Raw genomic sequence first — 21,229 nt, 5'->3', positions numbered from 1 at the left:
AAAAAATTTACTTAAAGTGTGCAAGAAACACATAGTTACAGTACAAATCGGTGGTTTCTTTCAGTATCCTACAAAATTAATTGTGTAAAAGTTCCAGTGGTGAAAAGAAAGCTACAGCATAGATGGAAAGATGAAATTAAATGTCATGTAAAACTGTTCTTTCAAATTTATTAGTAAGCAACCATGTGTATAAAATGCTAAATAATACTAAAATCATAAGTAATTTAAAAAGAGAACAATTTAAAAAATAGAAATATATTGTGGTGGGTTTTTTTTCCTTAGATTATTTGATTTAGAGTATTCATATTTGTTTTGTTAGTTCCAAAGTTTTCTCAGTGATCCTCAAGTCTAAAAGTGAATGTTGTGAGTCTGATGTGTCACCAGTTTGTGGTGTCCAGAGCTTTGAGAAAGCACAACGTTCAGTAAATGCTAATAAGACCGTGGTTGTCAGGACATTACTTTCTTTATTTGGTTTTCTCTTCTCAGTTCTGTGTGTCTTCCAGCCAGTATCTTTTTGTTTGTGGTATTCATGCCCGTGCTTGGTCTGAGCTGAGAACACGATGTTGTACCAGGCCCTAGCAAGGTATTCTGTGATTTACTGTCGGCTCCTTAAAATTTTGCAGTCTTCCTGTGCCAACATTTCTCTTGCCTTTTTGGTCACTAGGAATCTCCAGTACCTCTTCCAAGACTTAGGCCCCATTGTACATGTGTACACCTCTTGATGGTCTCCATTTGGAGCCTAGCAGGTGGTGGTCTCTGAGGGAAACTGTCCAGTAGTGGGCAAAAACAGGGAAGAGTGTTTGCCTAAAAAAGAGACTGTTACTGGCCCATTGTTTTGAGTGTAGGAGAAATGTAAATAAAAAAAAATGTAACCTTTCCACTTAATTTTCATGAAAATGTCCAGCGCACTCTTCTTTTTCTCACCTTCCCTGCTACTGTCTTGTGTAGTTCTTAGTGTTGTCACAGCAGGTTTTACCTCAATTCTTAGAAACACTAAGGGTGAACACTGGTTCCTTCCTTAATTTGAGCATTAGGATCTGTTCAGTTAAAATGTTGGGGTTTTTTGCAGTTGTTTCTGTAATGTCTTAAGGGATTAAAAAAACCCTCTAGAATTAAGGGATATGTAAGCAGAGGAAGTTTTCAGTACTGTTTCCTCTTCTTCAATGTTCTCTTATGAAAGGATGATGCTTTGTACAGTGCCAAGTACAAGTGAAAGAATGATTTTATTTCTGATTTGTAAGTGTTGGAAAGACAGACTTTAAAAAGTGTGTCTGTGCTATAAAATCTCTTAAGCAGCTGTATCGTCTTACAATTTTAATGAGCTGTGGTAATAGCAGTGAATTTATGGGAAACTACTCTGTTGAAAATTAGTATTAGCCACTAATTTCTTGTATTATTATTTATGACTGAGAAAATAGCTTTGAAAACTTAATAAACCTGTCTTCATTATTTATGAAGTTTTACAGTATTTGGATAGTTGGTTCATTAAGCAGCACTAGTTATCAGGTTAGCAAAGATCTATAAATGTCAGTTTATTCTCAAAAAAGTCTTCTAAAGGGTCTATGTTGTCATCTCTGTGAGAAACAGAACATCAATAGGAATTATTCCCTCTTATATGTAATGACTATTAGATGTCTGTTATTCCTGTATAACCAACTGGGTTTTTTTCTGGCGAAGCAGCAATTTTTTTTCATTTTTAGAAACTTTTCCCCCTCCTCATCTTCCTATTACAATGAGCTATGTTTTCAGTATTGCTAGTGCTTTTTTACATTTTGTGTGCACCATGACTTAGGTGAATTTAAGAATGAGCTCTTCCATGAAGTTAAAATTTGTATTAATGCAGTGGTTTTGTTGGATGTTGTATTTCAGGCTGTTTGGCAGACAACTGTAAAACACTATTTGTGTTGACAAAGAACATTAGCTTTTTCCTCTTCTGAGTTTCCTCAGCATATGCAACTAAATTGCTGTTTAATATTAGTGGTTACATTACAAATCAGTAATCAGTAAATCTTCTTGGGGCAGTCTTCCAGTAGCACCTGTCTGTGGAGCAGAGTTTGGCTTTTTTAGGAAAAACTGAAATGCAGCCTTAAAATTACTGGACCCTTAGTGTGCTAGTACAGTGATAAAGGTAGGAAGTTCAGCACTCTTGGAGCTTGTTTCCCAAATGGTGAGACGGTAGTTCCTTTTGTGGAGCCACCTCTTGATGATTTAATAGGGCTTCTCAGCCTGTTGAGAGTTTGAGGATGAGAAATACAGGTTTATTTGTATAGAGGGAGTGCTCCAAAGAGCAGTTTAGTAACAAACAGGTGATACAGCCAAGGACTTCCGTTCAAGGCTGTATGCTTGTGTAAATTTATAAATGTAAATTGTGTAAATTTATAAATGAAAATGAAAAATGTGTGATTGAGGAAGCTGAATCAATGAAATATCCATTATGAAATTATTTGTTGTGAAACTATGAAAATTTGAAGACAGGCAGTTAAGTTAACCACTATATCGTAAGTCACTTTGTCCTCTCCTTCACCCAAGGTCAAAAAATTCGAATGGGGAGCTTTTGTATGTAAGCTACATGCAGCTTACAATGTTTTATAGAACAACTTTCTGATCTGTAAAGGGAGCTTATAAGAAATAAGATGACTTTGTACTGAGCCCTTTGTACTGAGTGATAGGACAATGGATGATGGCTTTAAACTAAAGAGAGTAGGTTTAAATTAAAGAAGAAATTCTTTAGTGTGAGATTGGTCAAACACTGACACAGTTTACCGAGAGAAGTGGTGGATGTCTCATCTTGGAAGTGTTCAAGGCCAGGTCGTATGGAGCTTTGAGCAGTCTGGATAGTGGAAAGTGTCCCTGTTCATGCCAGGATGTTGTAACTAGATGATCTTTAATGTCCCTTCCACCCCAAACCATTTGATGGTTCTGTGAATGTACATACACTTTTTTACACATCCTTTTTTTCATTTGGGTATCTGTCATTTGTCATGTGGAGATCACCACAACAAGTTTCTATGAGAATGTCTGGTGTTTCAATTTCCTTGGCCCTTTAAGTATAAGGAACAGTTAGAAATGCAATTTTGCTGCTATTGAACTATCAGTTTTATGAGATTACCAAAATTGTAATAGAACTTTAATTTATCCTTTGTTTCTTATTAAAATGCTGTAGCAGTGCATTAAAGCTTCAAACTGTTAAGAAATTATATGTTTTGGAGTGCAGTGTGTTACATATATTGTAAAGATCATACCTGCCCAAAACAGTTTGCACACAAAACTGTAATGAAGACGTAAGCAGTAGAAATGGTAGTGAATAGCAGTAATAGTATCAGACTTGGATATGGGCATGCTTATGGGGTGTGATAGCACAGTGGGATTAAGTCTTGTTAAGCTTGTGTGAATATGTAAAATGAAGTCTCTGGCTATTCAAGAGGTGTGATTCTTTTGTGTATTTAAAAGTAAAAAGTCTGAGCTTTAAGAAATTAAAGTTTGATGGTTTGTTTCGTACATGACTTTTTGGGGTTTCAGGCTGCACCTGTTTACTTGTGTTGGACTGGATATAGAGTCTTAAATTGTCTATAGTGTGCACTGAGATTCTCTTAAAGAAGGAGCTATAAAAGTACAGAGAGTTACTGCATCTTGCAGATTTCATTTGTTGGAAATAGGTAGTGTCACCTGATCAAGAAAATGAGGTTTGTTAATCACAGTAATGTGATTGAGGCATGCATGTCTCACTGATGGGATGACTGCTGATCTGAGCCGTCTGGTTTAACTAATTCCATGTTTAATCCTTCTGAAACTTGTAGTGAAGAAGAGGAGAAACTGGCACAGACATGACTACACAGAGCCAGATGATGGCTCCAAACCAGTGCAGGCTGGAACACGGACCTTTGTTAAACAGCTGCGGGCTCGCTCTTTCCCAAGGTACAGAACCTTCCTCACGTATTTTGGTGGGAAAACACAGTGAAATGTCCTATGAGTGTGTCTTAGAGGAAGTGACTAACATTTCCCTGCTTCACATAGAGAAGATTGAGGATGACTTCCTCCTTCTTCAGAACTCTTCCCAGTGCATCCCTGTTGCAGATATGGATACATTTGCCTTTTCATGCAGTAGCTTCACCTGTTCAGTTTTGCACTGGAGATGTTCAGTTTTGTCTGTTGAGGCTGCTGCAGGGTGGTCTGAGAGGTTTTGAGTTTTGGGGTGGGGTTTTTGTTTTGTTTGTTTAGTATTTGTGCTCTTACTGTCAGAATATTGTCTGTCTATTCCTTTAGTTCAGGAATAGGTCTCAGTTTCATTCCACATAGCATAGAACATTCACATGAGCTGGTAGTCTAGCCATTCCCATGCTGTAGAAGAAAGTGGAGAAACATGATTATGCTTTGATCCTGAGCTTGGTTGGCTATCTCACTGAAACATAATAACTTAAAATTCTTTAGAGCAGCTGGTGGTTGTCGTTAGCAAAATGTACTTTACTGCCTTCTCTGAGAATTCCTTTTCCTCATCCTTTTAAGTTACTCTCTTCACTCATACATAAGGACTATGAGTTTCCAGCTAATGCATTACAGTAAAAATTTATTTGCTTGTTGAAGTTATTTTCTTGGTCTTTTAGTTAAATGCTTAATAAAACTGTACTGTGTGTTTCTTTTGGATTCAGACGTAGCCATTCCCATCTGTCCTCTCCCAAACTGAGACTTTTTTATTTCAGTAGTGCTTGGAGGATGCTTTTCTGCTAATACTCCATTGTTTCTTTCCACCAGTGCTGATGAAGTAATTTTGAAAATGCATGGAAGCCAGTTAACACAAAGATATCTGGAGAAGCATGGGTTTGATGTTCCCATTATGGTTCCTAAATTAGATGGTCTAGGACTCAGACTTCCTCCACCAACTTTCTCCGTTTTAGATGTGGAACGCTATGTAGGTAAGAGTTACTCTGGAGTACTTATTAAAATGATTCTGTCTGTAAATTAAAATAAATATTTGCATGATTATAAGAGCTTCCGGAGTGCTAAATATTTATTCTAAATTCAAGACTAGCAGAGAGTAAAATCAAAACTATGGTTTGGAGTGGTTTTTAGCTCCTCTTTTTTTGTGTCAGTTTGGTAGATGTATGATAGAACTACAGCCTTATGTCTCAATGTTCGAACCTATCAATTTCAGTGCAGGCTATATGTGAAATGCTGGGGGTTTTTTCTGCTACATATAAACCAAAGATAATGGGAATTGGATTAATCACTCTTAGGATTAATAAGTTTAATCATTGGTTAGGCTATGACAAAACAGTGTTTTGGACTCAGTAAATTGGTCTTTCTTAATTAAATCTTCCTGAAAAATTTCCTACCTTGACATCCTTTGCCAGGAGAGGCTTCCTGAGAACCACTTCTTATCAGATCTCTTATCGGTCTGTAATTGTGACTGCACACTTGCAATTGCGAGCCAACTGCAGCAGGAAATTTCCTGTAACAAGTGGTACAGCTGAGAAGTCTGAGTGTGTTCTCATGATCACCTAATGTAATGATGTGTGCTGAAAGTAGGTTTTCTGTCCATCAGTATTCACCAGGATATGCAGTGTTGTCACCATTGTGATGATAAATAGTAATGTGTGTTCTGCCTTAAAGATTAATTATCGTGATGATATTTCTGAATATTTTCTTCTGGATTACAGCCTCTTCGGATTCAGATAGAAACTCGATTGTCTCATCCTTGTGCATACATTTTGACCTGCCAAGTTTTCCAGTTCAGGGAAAAAATTGGAATGCCATAGATTCACCTTCCTATTATTGAAATTAAAAATAAGAAGACTGAATAAGTACTGTATCAGCTGGAATTTATCAAGATGATACAAACCTACAGTTTTAAAGTGAATATGTTTATAATGTACATCTAGGCATGTTTCCAGCATTCCAAAATTAAGTGTTAAATTTGGTCATTGTGTTTCTAAAAGAACATAAACCAATTGCTATTATAGGGTGGTGTTAGTCCATTCTCATGGCTTGTCTAGTTCTGTAAATGTATCACTTCAGAACACATGGTGTGTAACCCCCTCTTTATTGACATCAAAAATGAAACATACCTGTGATAATTATTCAGTGAAGTTACTGCGTGCTTGCAACTTGTGCATGTATGTAAGCAAGGTGGGGGCTTGGTGATGGCTGATAGGAAAAGTGAGAAAGATCTGCCTTGATAACTCTCCATGCTACTCTTGGCAATTGCAGCTATAAAACCTTTTTTTTTTTTTTTTTTAAACAGATGCAGCCATTCTATACTACTCTTTCCTGTGGTTAACAAAAAAGAAAGAGGATTTATTTTTAGTGTGTTTTCAGTTCTGTCCTTAGCTGATTTTATTAGATTTAACTTTCATTACTATAAAGTTGGTTTATACTGATCTGTCTCTCTTCCAAGAGAATAATGATAGTAATGGAGGTTTTCTGCAGGAATGTTTGGATAAAGACTTGGAAAAAAATTAATTTTCTCTTAATACCTGAAATGTCTTTTATCTGTGATAGCCTTAAGAAAGCCATTCTGTTTTTTGCAGGTGGTGATAAAGTGATAGATGTCATAGATGTAGCAAGACAAGCAGACAGTAAAATGAAGCTCCATAATTACATTAAATACTTCACAAATCCTGACCGACCCAAAGTATTGAATGTGATCAGCCTGGAATTCTCAGACACGAAGTGAGTATTGACTTCAATTCCTTGAATGTAGGATGTGGTTTTCACTAAGCTGAACAGTATGTGTAGGAATATAATACCTGTAGTGGGAAAGACAGGAGGAGGTGTATTTTATGTAGACAGCCACTGTCATGTAATGTAGATATAAAACATATTTATTAGTTAATAAGTAATGTCTTTGTAGGAAGCTGTCATTTAAAAAGAGGTGTGCTTACTCTTGCTTATATTAACAGTTCTTTTTTTGTTTGTTTTTTAAAAGGATGTCTGAATTAGTGGAAGTACCAGACATTGCCAGAAAGCTTTCGTGGGTGGAAAATTATTGGCCAGATGATTCTGTCTTCCCTAAGCCTTTTGTTCAGAAGTATTGCTTAATGGGTGTCCAGGACAGCTATACAGATTTTCATATTGATTTTGGAGGAACATCAGTTTGGTACCACGTTCTCTGGGTATGAATGCTTCTTGATTTACAGAATCACAGAATATGTTCTATTGGAAGGAACCCATCAGGATCATCAAGTCCAACTCCTGGCCCTGGCCAGGACATCCCAAGAGTCACACCATGTGCCTGAGAGCACTGTCCAAATTCTTCTTGAGCTCTGTCAGGCTTGATGCTGTGACCACTTTCCTGAGGAGCCTGTTCCAGTGCCCAGCCACCCCTTGGATGTCTGTGACTATGTGAAACAAAAGTTATTCAGTGTGCAGCCTTCTGCTGTGGCATTATCACCTGCATGAAATCTTGTGCTTGCAATGCTAAGGGAGGAGCTTGAAAGTGAATTACTGATCTCTGGTGTTGCATTTTTATGCTTTTATTTTAGCGTGCTGTTGGTGACTTGTAGGTTGTAATTGGTTGACTTTAGTAGACTTGTGGGTGATACAGTGTGGTTTTAGTAGGAAAAAAAGTAATTGAATGAAAATTATTGGCATACTCAAGTCTTTATTGTCACAAATTTGACCATGTGTACATAGTAGAAGAGGCAAAGTAGTTTCATCTTCCATTTTCTCCTTTGGTAGGTGTGTGCATATCCATGAATTGTTTATAAAAACTGGGGTTTTTTTGTAGTCGAGTGAAAAGTTCTGGTTGATTTGTTTGCTTCCTTTGAACCACAAGACACCATCTGGTTAATATGCTATATCTAAGCTCTTGGTGGATTGCATTTGTGAGACACTGGGCTGGGAAGCCTGAACATGCCATAGTGGGAAGATGGAATACTTTACATTTAAGTCAATCTGTTACTCCATTAGAAGTGACTCAGAGGTTGTAGTCCACCTCTAGGAAAACATTTAATTTATTTATTTGGTACATTTTTCTAATAGGGTGAGAAGATATTCTATTTGATCAAACCCACTGATGAAAATTTGGCTCTCTATGAGTCCTGGAGTTCATCTGTCACCCAGAGTGAAGTATATTTTGGGGACAAGGTTGACAAGTGTTATAAGTGTGTTGTGAAGCAAGGACACACTTTATTTGTTCCGACAGGTAAGATTTTACTCTTGCTATTAGGACTTAGCATGTTAAATTATGTGGAATTATAAATGTTCCATTATCAACATTTGGTATCCTCTAAAATTTTGAATAAGAGAGACTAATAAAAAAATCAGAAATTCAGATTTTCAAAACAAATTATTAGCTTTTAAGATTGGCTGACAATCATAACAATTATCAGGAAATGAAAGGGTATTTGTTACCCAGTTAGAAGACAACAAATTAAAGTTGAATTTGATTATCAGGGAAGTAATTCCAATTAATAGAGCACAGATTGTTCACTCTTTGATAAGTATCCAGACTAAATTCTTAGTCTAATTTTATAATAAAGTTTTATTTTTACAGATTTCAGTATTGCATGGCCCACTAGGCCTAATTATTACAGAAACATCACATAAACTTCTTATACTGTAGGCTAGAGTATTAAGAATACAAGTTGGGTGGATTTTTTGGTTTGCTTTTGTTGTAAGAAATGCCAAAACAATTCAACAACTTTAATAAAAGAAGAAGACACAGAAAAATGTTTTAAGCAAAATACCTCACCCTACCCAAACTCCCCAATACTATAAGCTTACAAGTCTTTAATCAAACCATATTTTGCCAATAACATTACTGCCAAGTTTTGGTATTTTTGCTTATTCAACTTATCCCTATAAATGCTTTTTATTATTTTATTATTAAAAATTTGTACTGGGTGCTCTCTTTTTTTTTTTTTTTTGGGGGGGTGGAGAAAGCTTTCAACACATGGAGCAAGAAAATGGTTTATAATTCTATTTCTGGAAGAAGCCTTGAAGATGATGATCAGTACATTATTCCATCCTGCACTTTCTAGACTACTTCATTTTTCTCATAGCTCAGCTCTGTACCTGTGAGGCTCAGTGTTTACTATTCTAAGTTCACAGCTTGTGCAGGATAAGTACTACCTGATGAGGCCCTCTACGTGCTCTTGACATTCCTGAACAGCCAGAGCTTTTAAAACCATGTACTTCTGGCTAGAGATAGCATTAATTGTCCATATAAGTTCATCTATGAACAGAGAAAGCAGAATTACGGAATTAAGAACTTTACTGTGACTCACAGAAAATAGTTTCTGCATTCTAAGTAATCAGCTGAATTTGAGCCATCACTGTAATGTGGCCATGAACAAAAGTATCATCAGATGATCATTTCTCATGTGTACATGTATTTCAATGTGTGTACACATAAAAAGATACTTTCAAATACAAATGTGTCTCTACACATGTGCATGTATGTGTATACACACATAGTTATTCATATACATATGATTGAGTACAGTGAGAGAACCCATAAATTAAACCAGGTTTCAAGACAGGTGTTTAAAAAAATGTGAAATTATGTAAGACTGAGTGAAGACTGAAAAAAAAACCCCTGATCTCTGGTGAAAAACACTTGCTGTTACTGCTTGCACTGATGCTAGTGGATGTCATAATTGCTTTACAATCTTGGAAATATGTTCAGAGTAGTTTTCTGATGTAAAATTAATTTTGCATGTAGGTGAATAGCATCTACTGGGAGGCTCTTTAGAGTTATTTGAATATTATTCAAGATACTCTGTGTGGTCTACACCAGATTTTCATTCCTTGTTACTTAGACATTGATCAAAAGTGTAGCATAAAAATAGCAAGGAGGAATGTAAAAAAATTAAAACCCTAAGTTGATGCAAGTATACCATAAAACTGCTTATTTATTAGCTGAATTAGGGCATGGATTTAATGCTAGTTTGTAATATGTAGTTGTTTGTGATTTGGTCCGATCATTCCTCAGATTGGGAAGCTTCCTGTGTTTGTCTTGCCTACACTCAGTGAAGCCATGAAGTAGTCTGCAAATGTCTGGCCAACTCATTTTGTGTCAAAGATCATCTGTAGGCATGCAGAACCAGGAAAAAGATCTTGGCAGAGAAAGTTTACTTGTAGTTTACTTACGTTAAAGCTCCACAGTATAAATTTCACAGATAACTATTTTTAATCAGGAAGCTCATGTAATGTGTTCTTTTGTGTACTTAGTTGAAATTATCCACTAGTAATTAGCTAGATTGATAGCATAATGTTGGCCATGGTTTACCATGTTAAATAGTAGATTTCATAAGGACAATATTTCAGTTATGTGACAAACTTTATAGTGTGTCTAGACTGGGTTTTAAACTGATCATAATTTCACTTGACTTAGAATGACTGTATTTAGAATAATTTATGGGACCACTTCTGAATTCCTATTTGAGAAACTTCAGTATTGCTAAATGACTTTATGTTGTGTGAACAACCCAGTTACTGTAAGCAACATGTAAATATTGAAAGGCATATAATTTTATTTTTATGACTTGATCTTTTGTTCAGTATATTTTTCCCCTCATGAGTTGTTTATATTTGTGGATTGGAATGAAAACCTTTTGAATTTTTACTTGAAAAGTTTGCTTTCCATTCTTTCCACTCCCTCCCAGTGATAAATGTTTTAAGCTTGATTATGTCAGAAAACTACAGTTCCACTAGATTTCTGAAAAGCCAGTTTACATGTTGTTAAAATTTACATTACTTGTTCCTAGCACAGAATACAAGTCTGTTTGCTTTTTTTCTTTCAGGAATGGCATTTTTACTTGTATGTGTATTTAAAAACAGTCTTAGAATAACTCAAACATACATGTTAAGTTTCATAATCTGTCATTTCAGGCTGGATTCACGCTGTGCTCACATCTCAGGATTGTATGGCTTTTGGAGGAAATTTTTTGCACAACCTCAACATTGGCATGCAGCTCAGGTTAGTCTCAGCTTTTCCTGTACATGTTCCCCAGTAAGTAGGATATTCTTTTCATAGAGATTTTTCTTCATGCGGTTAACCAGGATCAAATTGGTACAGGATCTCTAACAGACAATAGTGGCATTTTCAGTTAGAATGTATCAAGCACATTCTCTTACTTACTTCTGCAAAGTTTATTTCAAAAGCAAAATGAAGGCTGTGCAAGAATTTAAGTGACTAAAAGGAGGGAAAAAAAAAAAAAAAAGAAAAGATTCTGCTTTGGAGATTAGTATAAGTGAGTAAAACAAAACTAAGCAAGCCCAGGTGTGCGACACTGTTGAAATGAGCATCCTCAAGTCAGCATTGCTCTAAGGGCAGCTGTATTTAGTTTTTGTCCAAGATGTAGAGCTGTCTTCTAAACATATTGTTTTTATTTATTACAGTGGAATCCCGATAAAATTCCATCTGTTAAAAGATCACACATTGGGTTTGTATCCTAGTTTTATGAAGTCCAACTTTATTCTTAGAAGTGCCGCAGTCAAACTTGATAAGGTCAGAGCCTGAATGAGACCAGAGTTCAATCTTGTCTGTGGTCTTGTTGGGGTTTAACTATGTGGTACTTGACTTCTTTTATTTATCATGGCCATGGTTCTTTTATTTCATTTTATTTTGGCATTGTGTCAATTGGAATGATTACATAGTTGAGCAATGAATTTGATAATTAAAACATTCATGTTTTGTAATATTTGCGTTTATTCAGGTGTTATGAAATGGAGAAGAGGCTAAAAACCCCAGATCTTTTCAAATTTCCTTTCTTTGAAGCCATCTGTTGGTTTGTGGCCAAAAACTTACTGGAAACATTGAAAGGTAATGCCTGTTTTGTTTTAAGAGATGCACATACATTCGTTCATATAATTCTTTTTCTCTTAAGTGATAATGGTCCATGGCATCAGTTTTTTTCCCCAGGGTTATTCATATCATTTAAGATCTTTGAATATCCTTTGATAGCCTTTACTTTGAGCAAATAGTTCAATGAAATGATCCCACTAACTTATACCTATGGGTTTCTTCTTGGTGGCTTCACAGCTGAACAGACAAGTTTTCTGGTACTTCTACAATTTGACCTTTCCAGTCACAGTGTCTGTTGTTCTCTCCTCCTGGTTGTGAAAAGAAAGATGTCTGTGAGGGCTTCTGTAGGAAAAAGGCATTGGTTCCTATGAGCTGTGTTAAATCACTTATGTCAGTGCTTATCCAGGAGGCATCTCAACAGCCTCCAGTTCTTAATAGTTGCTATTCTTCTCCAAACTTCCTCATCCATTCCTTAATTGCTATATTTGTACCCATGTATATTTGTGTTTGATAGAGTGCCTGTCTGACTTCACCTTCTTTTCTCAAGTATCTTGCCCTCTGCCTGCTTGCTTAATCTTAATAACATGATGTATTTTGAAGGACAGAAGTCAACCTTCAGAGGAGGCTGTTGAATTAAACTTCTGTTTTGGAGGAGATCATAATCCCACATAACTTTTTCAAAGTTACTGAAAATTATCTCTTCTCCTTTCAACAAATTAAAGCATTGAACAACCCTTGATTCCTAAATGAGAATTTAAAGTCTAGGGGTGACCCTAGAGCAACTCAGAAATCTTGCCAAACAGAACAAACTTGAAGAAAACTTTTCCTTCCAAAAAGAGTATTTTTATCTTGAACTCTTGCTTTGGTTTGTCTCATTCATGCATATTTAATGTTTACAAGCTTGTCAGTAGTGATAGGAACTGTGTTCCTGCTAGAAAATCAGTGGAACATGTATGTTTCTGTAAGATCTAGCTAACTATAAGCTGTGTCTGCTCTTCCCACTCTTTCCTCTCCCCTTTTAATCTCATGACTCCTTTAGTCCATAGGCTAGGAGCCTCTTGTGGCTTGTGTCTTAGGGAAGGGCTGTGAAGCTTTTTCTCATGTTATGTTTAATCTTTGGTTTAGCTGATGTTTTGTCACTGAACAATGCTATGACCTACAGACATCATAAAAAATAAAAATTGATGTTTCCATGGCTAGGGTGAATTTTATATTGAATTTTGGCCTCAAGACTCATATGAATTAGGTGTTTGCTAGTCAGAATCCATTGTTGTATGAAAAAAGGATGATACCAGTTCAGTTTTGTGGGGTAATGGTGATGTCCAGCTGTTAGCAGTACCTTTTATGAAATTCAGGTCAGTAAGCATGTCTTCTTGCTTCTTTTTATAAATTGGTAACAGGGTCACAAACATTCTGATTTTAGGTGTTTTGTGATACATATTATTGCATTCACCTAAATATTTTTCTTAATTCTTGGGGTTTCAAAATAGGCAATGTGTGCTGTTGTTAATGTATGCTGTACTCATTAATATGAATTACTTTTAGTTCATGCAGTTGTTTCTATTGCATCTAAAAAATGCAGCCTGTGGTACTCCATTTGTATTCTTAAAATTTTATCAATTGTGTCGGCTCATGGGCAGGAAGATTGCTGCTGCCAGTACCTCTCATACCCTTTAACAAGTAGGAGACCATTGAGAGAAGAATAGATGTTTACTCACAGAACTTTCCTTTTTCTGCCAGCTTCCTAATACATTATCCATAAGAATGGTGTTTTATTAGGGTATTCTTTTAAGGGAATAAAATGAGTCAAATTATTCTAGTGTTGATCCATTTGCTATTGACAGGTGGAAATATTTGTAAGGATTATGAGGAGAGGTTTTAATCTACTTTTGGCTGTTTAAGGAGGGATTTGTCTTTTCCCTTCTTTTTTACCCCCATGAAGCAAAAGAGAGAATGAAAATGAATTGCAATCAGTAGGGAACACTAACTTCCCTTACAAGAGGAGGTTCTGAAGCAGAGTGGTTTCCACCCCCTGTCCCTTTGATTTTGGGAGTAAAAATGATGTAAACCATGCGAAGGAGAACTGTGATAATTGGAAGGGTGACAAAAAATGTTTGGGAAGTGGAAGTATGCTAGTGTGAGCCATTTGCATATGTATGGGGATAAGCAATGCAAATTCTAATTTAGAGATACATCCCACATCCTACTGGACCCCTTTGACTAAAATATTTCTCAATGAAATAAAAGTAATTTCTTTCTTCAAGTATGTTATTTTTGTTCTGTTATTTGTCCCTAAATGACCTTTAGTATGTCACAAACTAACCCTAATTCATACAAGAATAAATTTAAAAAGAAGGTTTTATGTAGAATCACTTTAGGTTTGGATTTTTCTTTTTATTTGTGGTCATTCTTCTTGTTACAGTATGCACATAAATGCAGGATGCCATGTTTCATTTGCTGGCACCATTTTTCCTTTACTGTGCTGTTGCACAATGGCAACTTTATTGGCTGAAGGGTAGGTATCATTCTATTGTTTTCTCTCTTGATATGTTTCTAAATTGGTTTCTGTATCCTTTTTAGAACTGAGGGAAGATGGTTTCCAGCCTCCAAGCTATTTAGTGCAAGGAGTGAAGGCTTTACTTACTGCTTTAAAATTATGGATGAAAAAAGAGGTAAGTATAACTGACTTTGTTTGCTATTTTGGTGAGCTCTGTTTTGATTTAGAACTAAGTGAAGGTCTGTGCCCTTTTGAAGTTTAAGATTATTTTTATCTGTTAATGAGTACTGAAAAAGCCAATTGGAAGTATATGCTGCTGATTGGGGGAAGATTCATAATGACAGTTTTATATTCCAATGATGCTAATAAAGTCTATAAGACAATTTAATAAACTTAAGTATTGTAGCTGATGAAAGTAGAATCTTGCTGTACCTCAGGATGGGATAAGAATGCCAGAGGATAGGGTGATTAGGTGGGGCTTTTTCCAAGAAATGTGTTTATATAGCTGATTGATCCTAGCCTGAGGCAGTGGAGGGATGGAATGCCATGGTGTTTAGCATTTTCCATGCATGTCAGTGGTGTGGAAGGCACATTTCAGCTACACCTGCTGAAGAGTTGGTTTAGATACCGATTGGGGAATATTAACTTCAACTGAATATTGTTCTTGCACAACACTGATTGACCCTTGTAAAATCGTAAGTATGCCATCAGTTCTGGCTTTGCTGGTGCTCTTCTCTCCAGGAAAGCTTGTTTGTTTTGGCACAGAACTGGGTCTGGTCTAATTCCATGTGGTTTTTTTATGTGCCTGTGCTAATAAGCCCTCTTGTAACCAGTGCTCCTGGGAACTGCTGTTCACTGACAGGCAGTTTGGTTCTGACTGAGGGTGTTAATTCTAGTTTGTTGCTGTCTGTGATACTGCCTTGTTGCAAGCCGGACTGGAACTGGCTCTTTGAGATCTCTCTTTCTGCTCACAACTTCTAAGAGAACTTGCTATGCAACACATATGATAATTGCGCAGTGCTGCCTCCGACAGTATGAGCTCCGTAGAAGTGAACATGAGGTGCAAATGCAGAAGTGGTTTTATGTGTGGAATGTGCTGAGATCCAGCCTATGTAGCCTTACTGATCCCAGATGAAGCTCCGCTGGCCTTCTGGGTTGGTTCTCCAGTGTCTCTTGGTCTCTGCTGTTCTGGATGAACACTTGTTAGCAAACAATATTGCAGTGTTTACAGACTGTTGGGCCTGAGCTGTTAAACTACGTGTGAATCCAAGCCATCTCTGCATCTGTGGCATGGATAATAAGAAAGCCAAGTGATCAGGCTACTGAACTGAGATCAAACATAGTCTATATAAATCCTTATTTTAATTTGAAATTGGATTCGAGTTCCTTTTTGCTAGATTACTGTCTTGTAGTGTTATAGCATTTGTATAGTAGGTCATTAAGTATTTTGATTTATGTGGAATGTGATAAGTTTTCTACTTCTCTGGGGAAGAAAAATCAATTGTGCTTGCTGCATTCTGAATGCTTATTAATGATACCTGTGGGTATTCCCAAACCACTGGGTGAACAGACACACCCATTGTGAGGGGAGCGCAGAGCATCAGTGATTCAGCCACAGTGTTGTCTGTTGTCCACCAGCTATCATGTTTCATATCTTGCATCCTTCTTTTTTGGCTATTGCTTCATCCTTGAGCCAGTCTTGCTATGCAGCAAACCACATGTGTGATAGGTTTGAAGTTGTAGGCAGGTGAGGACAGGAGGAGCTTCATACATTGCTGTTTGATCTGCTCGTGCTGAGGATTTCAGACAGTTCCTGAAAAATGGCAAATGCATGTTCCTCAAATGAGAACCTTTCTCATGAGCTTTCACATTTGTGTCATGGAGTATGTCTTTTCAACATAGGTGAATTGTCTTAGAGGATTGGTTTTGTGCCATTTTCTGGAGAATTACAAACTCATCTTCTTTTGAGAGAGGGAAGTAGGAAGGGTTGAATGGTCCAAAAGTGACCCATAGCTTGATGGAAAAATTACACAGTTTAGTGACAGAGCTGCTGTTTTCTCTAGGGTGAATATGTAGAGGTGTGATACATTCAAAGAATGAACAATGGTAAATAATAGCAGCTGATTTAATCTTCCCTGTAGAATTAGGGGCACTGAAATGAGTAATCATACCATGATTATATGTTGGTGTTGGGTTTTTTTTTGGGAGAGGGAGAAGGCATTGGTTTTGATGACTGAGAGGAAGCCAAGTTCAGTGAAATGCACATACAGTGAATTGCTTCTAGCAATCATTTTGCTGCTGAATCTCATTTTAGAAATGTGGGTAGCTGAAAGTGTTTGGGATGTTTTTCCATTTAAATAGTTCATTACAGGAATTCATGTCAGTCGTTTTAGCCTGTGTGTTAAGTTATGTTTTATCTGTTTAATTCTAACTAAAAGTGTTCTGAGGGACATTTAAACTACATACGAAATATTTTTTGCTAAATCTAAATGTAGATGTTTGGAATTTTGTTGTGTGTATGTGTATATATGAAATCTGTCTCTGATATGGTTTTAAAGAGGATTAAAGGAAACATAAACTCTTACAGCTTTCTACATTTTTTACATGGAATGGGTTTTTTTTTTTTTTCTGAGTTGCATTTTTCAACCTGCTAGATTTTAAATAAGATAAGAAGGTAATTTTTAAGAATTGGTTGTCAGGAAGATGTCTAAAAACCTACATCTTGGTTACTCATGATTTGCTCTTGAGATTAAATTTTTGTCAGGGTGAAATTTCCTTAGTCTTAAGGTGTTTTTGAAGTCATGACTCTAATGAATATCAGAAGTATTGCTTTGTACTGACTATGGTAAAGGGAAAAAAACATGATAACTGTACTGAGGGTAAAAAAAAAAAAATAGATGGTTGTCAGTATGGCTTTGTGTTGTCTCTTTGGATTCTTGGAGACATTGAGAGATATCTGCTGACTACTAAAGCTTGGACTGGAAGTTACTGTGTGTGTATCAGTCCTGACAGTTTGTGGTCATTGTTATAGAAATGAATCTGGATTTTCTTTTACTTTTATTTTTTTCCCTTGTAGTTTTGTTTATTTCATATTATTTCTGCTTTTATCTGGGGAAAAAAAAAAACCCACAAAAAAACTAAGTATCTTTTCTTCTCCCTTTGCATACAGCTTGTAACAGAACATGCCTTTGAAATTCCAGACAACATTAGGCCTGGGCATCTCATCAAAGAGCTCTCTAAAGTGATTCGTTCTGTAGAGGTAAGAACAGAGTCAATGCTACGTAAGCCTTCAGCAAATAAATCTTTGAATCAGGAAACTCCATCATTGCTATGCTTCTGATTGACCATATTCACCTTTTAATTGATGTACCATTCATTTAATAATAGAACATAAGGAGGAGAACTGTTTGGAATGCTAAGCTTATGGGTATTTCAGATAAAGAAAATGGATACTGAGTCCATTATGTATTTTTTATTAATTTTTAGATTTTAATGGTGAAATTATTTGTAGGTTAGTATTTCTAAAATGTAGTTACTTATAACTATTTAAAATAATCATTGTTAATGTGTTGTTAAAAACTTTAATTTGATATTCTCTGCATATTCCATTCTCCTGTCTACTTGTTAGTTAGTTTTGGTCCAGTTGTCATCTCTTTTGCTCACTTCTGTTTTGTGGCTGTGTGTTATATAGTCAGTGGAGAAGAGTTTCCCTTTCCTTTTTTTTCTTTCCCATCCTAGTGTTTTGCTCCTTTATTCTTCAGTGGTTATGGATTCTTTAAAAATTCTCACATTTCCATATGAAGAGAGTGGATCTGAGGAGATGTGATCTGTTGTGTACAATACGTGTCTGCCTTGTGCTGCCTTCCTGAATAAAACCATGTGTTTTAGTGGCACTATTCTTGTGGAATAGCATAAAAGCCTTAAATAAGAAAGAGGTGCAGTAGAACTAAACTTTGTACATCAAATCCAAATGAAACATGTAGTTGTGTCTCTTAAAGGTCTAAGAATTTTCCTTACATAATTTATATTTAATTAGATGAATAAGAAGCAGCACTTTAGCATGTGGATTTATTCCTCTGAGACTATTCTGAAAAGTGCTTTTAATTACAGGAGGAAAACAGCAAATTAGTTAAAACTCAGGGAATTCTTGGTGTGTCTACAACTTCACGATCTTCGCATGAAACAGCTTCTCCTCACCACTCCAGACGGAGGGTGAGGAAGCTGCGAGACCATGCTACCAAAACTCCTTCTAATCTGGACATCCTGGAACTCCACACTAGGGAGGTACTGAAAAGGCTGGAGATGTCACCATGGGAAGAGGCAAGTATTAAGTTACGTGCAGGGAAAAACAAAACCAGAGTAGTTCTGTAATATCTGCTGAAAAGAAAATGATTTTAAGATGCGTAAGAATACACACTGGAACTCTTTGTCATATGAGATATAGATTGTTTCAGAGTATGTCAAATGTAAATTTCTTTGAGCTAGGAAAGTTCTGCTTAAGGCAGGTTACTTACCATTATTAATGTTTTGCTGTCCTGAGATACTAATATCAGGGAGCACATACCCAGTCCAGGAGTTGCTGTAGCAGTTCCAAGCCCAGCTTCTAGCTTGCCTGAGTCTGTTGGAATTTCTCTAAGGGAAATACGAAAGGAGTATTGTAGGAAAGTTGTATTTGTTTCAGGTGCTTCAGGAGTATAGGTGTTTCAAGGAAGGAGAAGGTGCAGTCATCTCCTGAAGTTCCTTACATCCAAACATGTTTTGTCTGAGCTTTTTTCAGTTGGTTATCCAGGTGGTAACCATCCTAGTAGTGTAGAAAAAACAATTGAGTTCATAGGAATAAAAAGGAAAATTGCTTTTACTTCTTTAGGATATCACAAGCTCAAAACTGAACGGGAGGTTTAACAAGCCCTTTCAGCCCTCTTCTACAGTACCTGAATGGAGAACAAAAGACAATGATCTTCGCCTTCTGCTGTCAAATGGAAGAATAATTAGGTATAAAGATTGCTTGTGGGTACTTTTTCTTGGTCATTATGGTCTGGAGTATGCTAATTGTTAATATTTCTGTTTGTAAAGCTCTTACGTTCTTACCAGTAAGAGTCACGTTAGGAATACAGAAGGAATGTCTGTGTCTGCTGTCCCCTAGTGGAGTCACAGTTAGGAAGTGAAGAGGAAGGGATTCTTTGCATGTTCCTTTGTTACAGCGTTTCATTCACTTGCTTTTAGTAGGGTCTGTACTGAAGGGAGTGCTTCAGAGTAGAAAAATTTGTTTTGTATCCATCTATAAGAGTGCTTCTCATTAAAAGTACTCTGGTGTTAAACTTTGTATCTTTATGGAAATGGCAGTTTTGTAGGAAGTAAATGGGAATACCCACAATTCAGAATGAAGAGATGAGCATAAGAAAAAATTACTGTTATATCTTGAGAGTGCGTTGTAAATAGTGAAAGGAAAACAGTTGCTTCATGTTTTTAAGAGTAAAAACTGACTTTTTTTTTTCTTCTTGTGAGAAGAGATGAGAGACGTCCATTTACAGATCGAAGTCTTTACACAGCAGACAGTGAAGATGAAGATGACAGGACCAGGTCGAAAAAGACAGCTGTTAAGGTAGAAGACCAGCCCTCAGGATTTGAAGGAGAAGCGAATGCAGATGCCCAGAAACCACTGAACAGTAAGATTGTCTCCAAGTTCTATCAGTTGAACATTTTGGTGGTCTCATTGAGGGCCTAGCTACTGTTTGTAGTATTTCAGTCAGACAAAGTATAAAGAGGATAAAGAAATAAATCAGAGGAGTAGTATTAGAAGTTGCACAAAACATTTCTTAAATATCTGTCTACTGAAAAAGCTGACAGGATAGGGATGAAAAGTAAAAGTCACCTTTTTATGTTACTGCTGTCTTGAATGCTATGGACAGCGTTTTTCACAGTGGAGATTTAATTAGTGTTCTAGATGAATATTTCTTACCCTAGGTCTCCTTCATTATATAAGAATGCTGACTTAATTTTGTTTTTAAAACTAAAATATGCCTCATTGTGAAAAGCTCATCACATCATTCCACTACAGAGAATGAAAGATCATAATAGGTAGCTAATTTTATATTTGTCTTAATTTTTACTTTTCCTGTTCAATTTGCCAATTTTATAGTTGATCATACAATTTTGTATGTTTTATTAATTAATTGCTTTATTCCATACAAGTGATAAGATATAATTTAAAATTAATAAAATCTTATACATTCAACCTTTGTAATCTACAAGGTTAGGAAAGAACTTAGATAATCTGTAAAATGCTTTAACTCCACTTTCCAGTGCTTTAAATGACCCTTCACTAGGAACTAATCTTTTTTGGTCTTTTGGTAGCCTCAAGCCCTCCTGCCAAGTGTTCAGCAGTGTATTAGCAAAGTATCAATATTGAATGCCTGTTGCTAATGCCTATTTTAATAGCACTGTCTGTGTGCAGATAGAATTACCTTGACATAGCTGTTCAGCTCTCTGCTTAATTATAAGTCACATCCTTTCACAGTACAGCTTAAAAGGGCACAGAAGGTGTGTACTAGGAAACTGAAGTCAACACTTAAGATGATAAGACTCCTCTGGAGCCTTACAGTTCCGTGAGTTTCCTGCACAACAGTCCATAACATTAGACTGCTGTCAGCCTGAATAAAATATTTAATTATTTTCATTAACAAAGCAAACTATAATCTGTGTTGACTGTGCTTCCAGATGTCACAGAGGACAGTATTGAAAAACCTGTGCATGAAAAAAGTCTCTCTTGGGTATTCTTGAAACAGGGCAAATAGCTTGTTGAGTGAAGGATTACTGTAGTGATTTTCCACTTCCAAAATTAAACTAAGTAAACCAAACTAAATTTTGCACTTGAATCAAAGATTAAATTTTATACAGAGAAATGGTTACTTTTCTTCAAAATTATTGCTCTTATTTGATACAGAATGAATATGGCAGTGAGTATCCAAATGTGTTAAATGTACTTA

General features: G+C 36.2%; 1 protein-coding gene across 6 annotated transcripts in view; it reads left to right on the top strand.

Moving 5' to 3' along the window:
* Nucleotides 1-21,229, top strand: part of KDM7A (lysine demethylase 7A) — a 61,330-nt gene that overhangs the window by 27,926 nt on the left and 12,175 nt on the right. For all 6 annotated transcript variants that reach the window (XR_014589988.1, XR_014589989.1, XR_014589990.1 and 3 more), the window contains 12 exons: nucleotides 3,798-3,915; nucleotides 4,750-4,910; nucleotides 6,525-6,666; nucleotides 6,923-7,109; nucleotides 7,978-8,140; nucleotides 10,831-10,918; nucleotides 11,658-11,764; nucleotides 14,327-14,418; nucleotides 17,413-17,502; nucleotides 18,354-18,563; nucleotides 19,111-19,235; nucleotides 19,752-19,909. Coding sequence is in view for 3 of the 6 variants with exons in the window: in XM_083860491.1 (XP_083716617.1) it covers nucleotides 3,798-3,915; nucleotides 4,750-4,910; nucleotides 6,525-6,666; nucleotides 6,923-7,109; nucleotides 7,978-8,140; nucleotides 10,831-10,918; nucleotides 11,658-11,764; nucleotides 14,327-14,418; nucleotides 17,413-17,502; nucleotides 18,354-18,563; nucleotides 19,111-19,235; nucleotides 19,752-19,909 (1,641 nt within the window). In the remaining 3 variants the exon portion in view is untranslated. The remainder of the gene's footprint in view (nucleotides 1-3,797; nucleotides 3,916-4,749; nucleotides 4,911-6,524; nucleotides 6,667-6,922; nucleotides 7,110-7,977; nucleotides 8,141-10,830; nucleotides 10,919-11,657; nucleotides 11,765-14,326; nucleotides 14,419-17,412; nucleotides 17,503-18,353; nucleotides 18,564-19,110; nucleotides 19,236-19,751; nucleotides 19,910-21,229) is intronic.

The sequence above is a fragment of the Zosterops lateralis genome (genome assembly GCF_965231275.1).
Source record: "Zosterops lateralis genome assembly, chromosome: 4".
In the NCBI taxonomy this organism is placed as follows: Eukaryota; Metazoa; Chordata; class Aves; order Passeriformes; family Zosteropidae; genus Zosterops; species Zosterops lateralis.
This window is presented reverse-complemented; position numbering and strand designations above follow the sequence as displayed.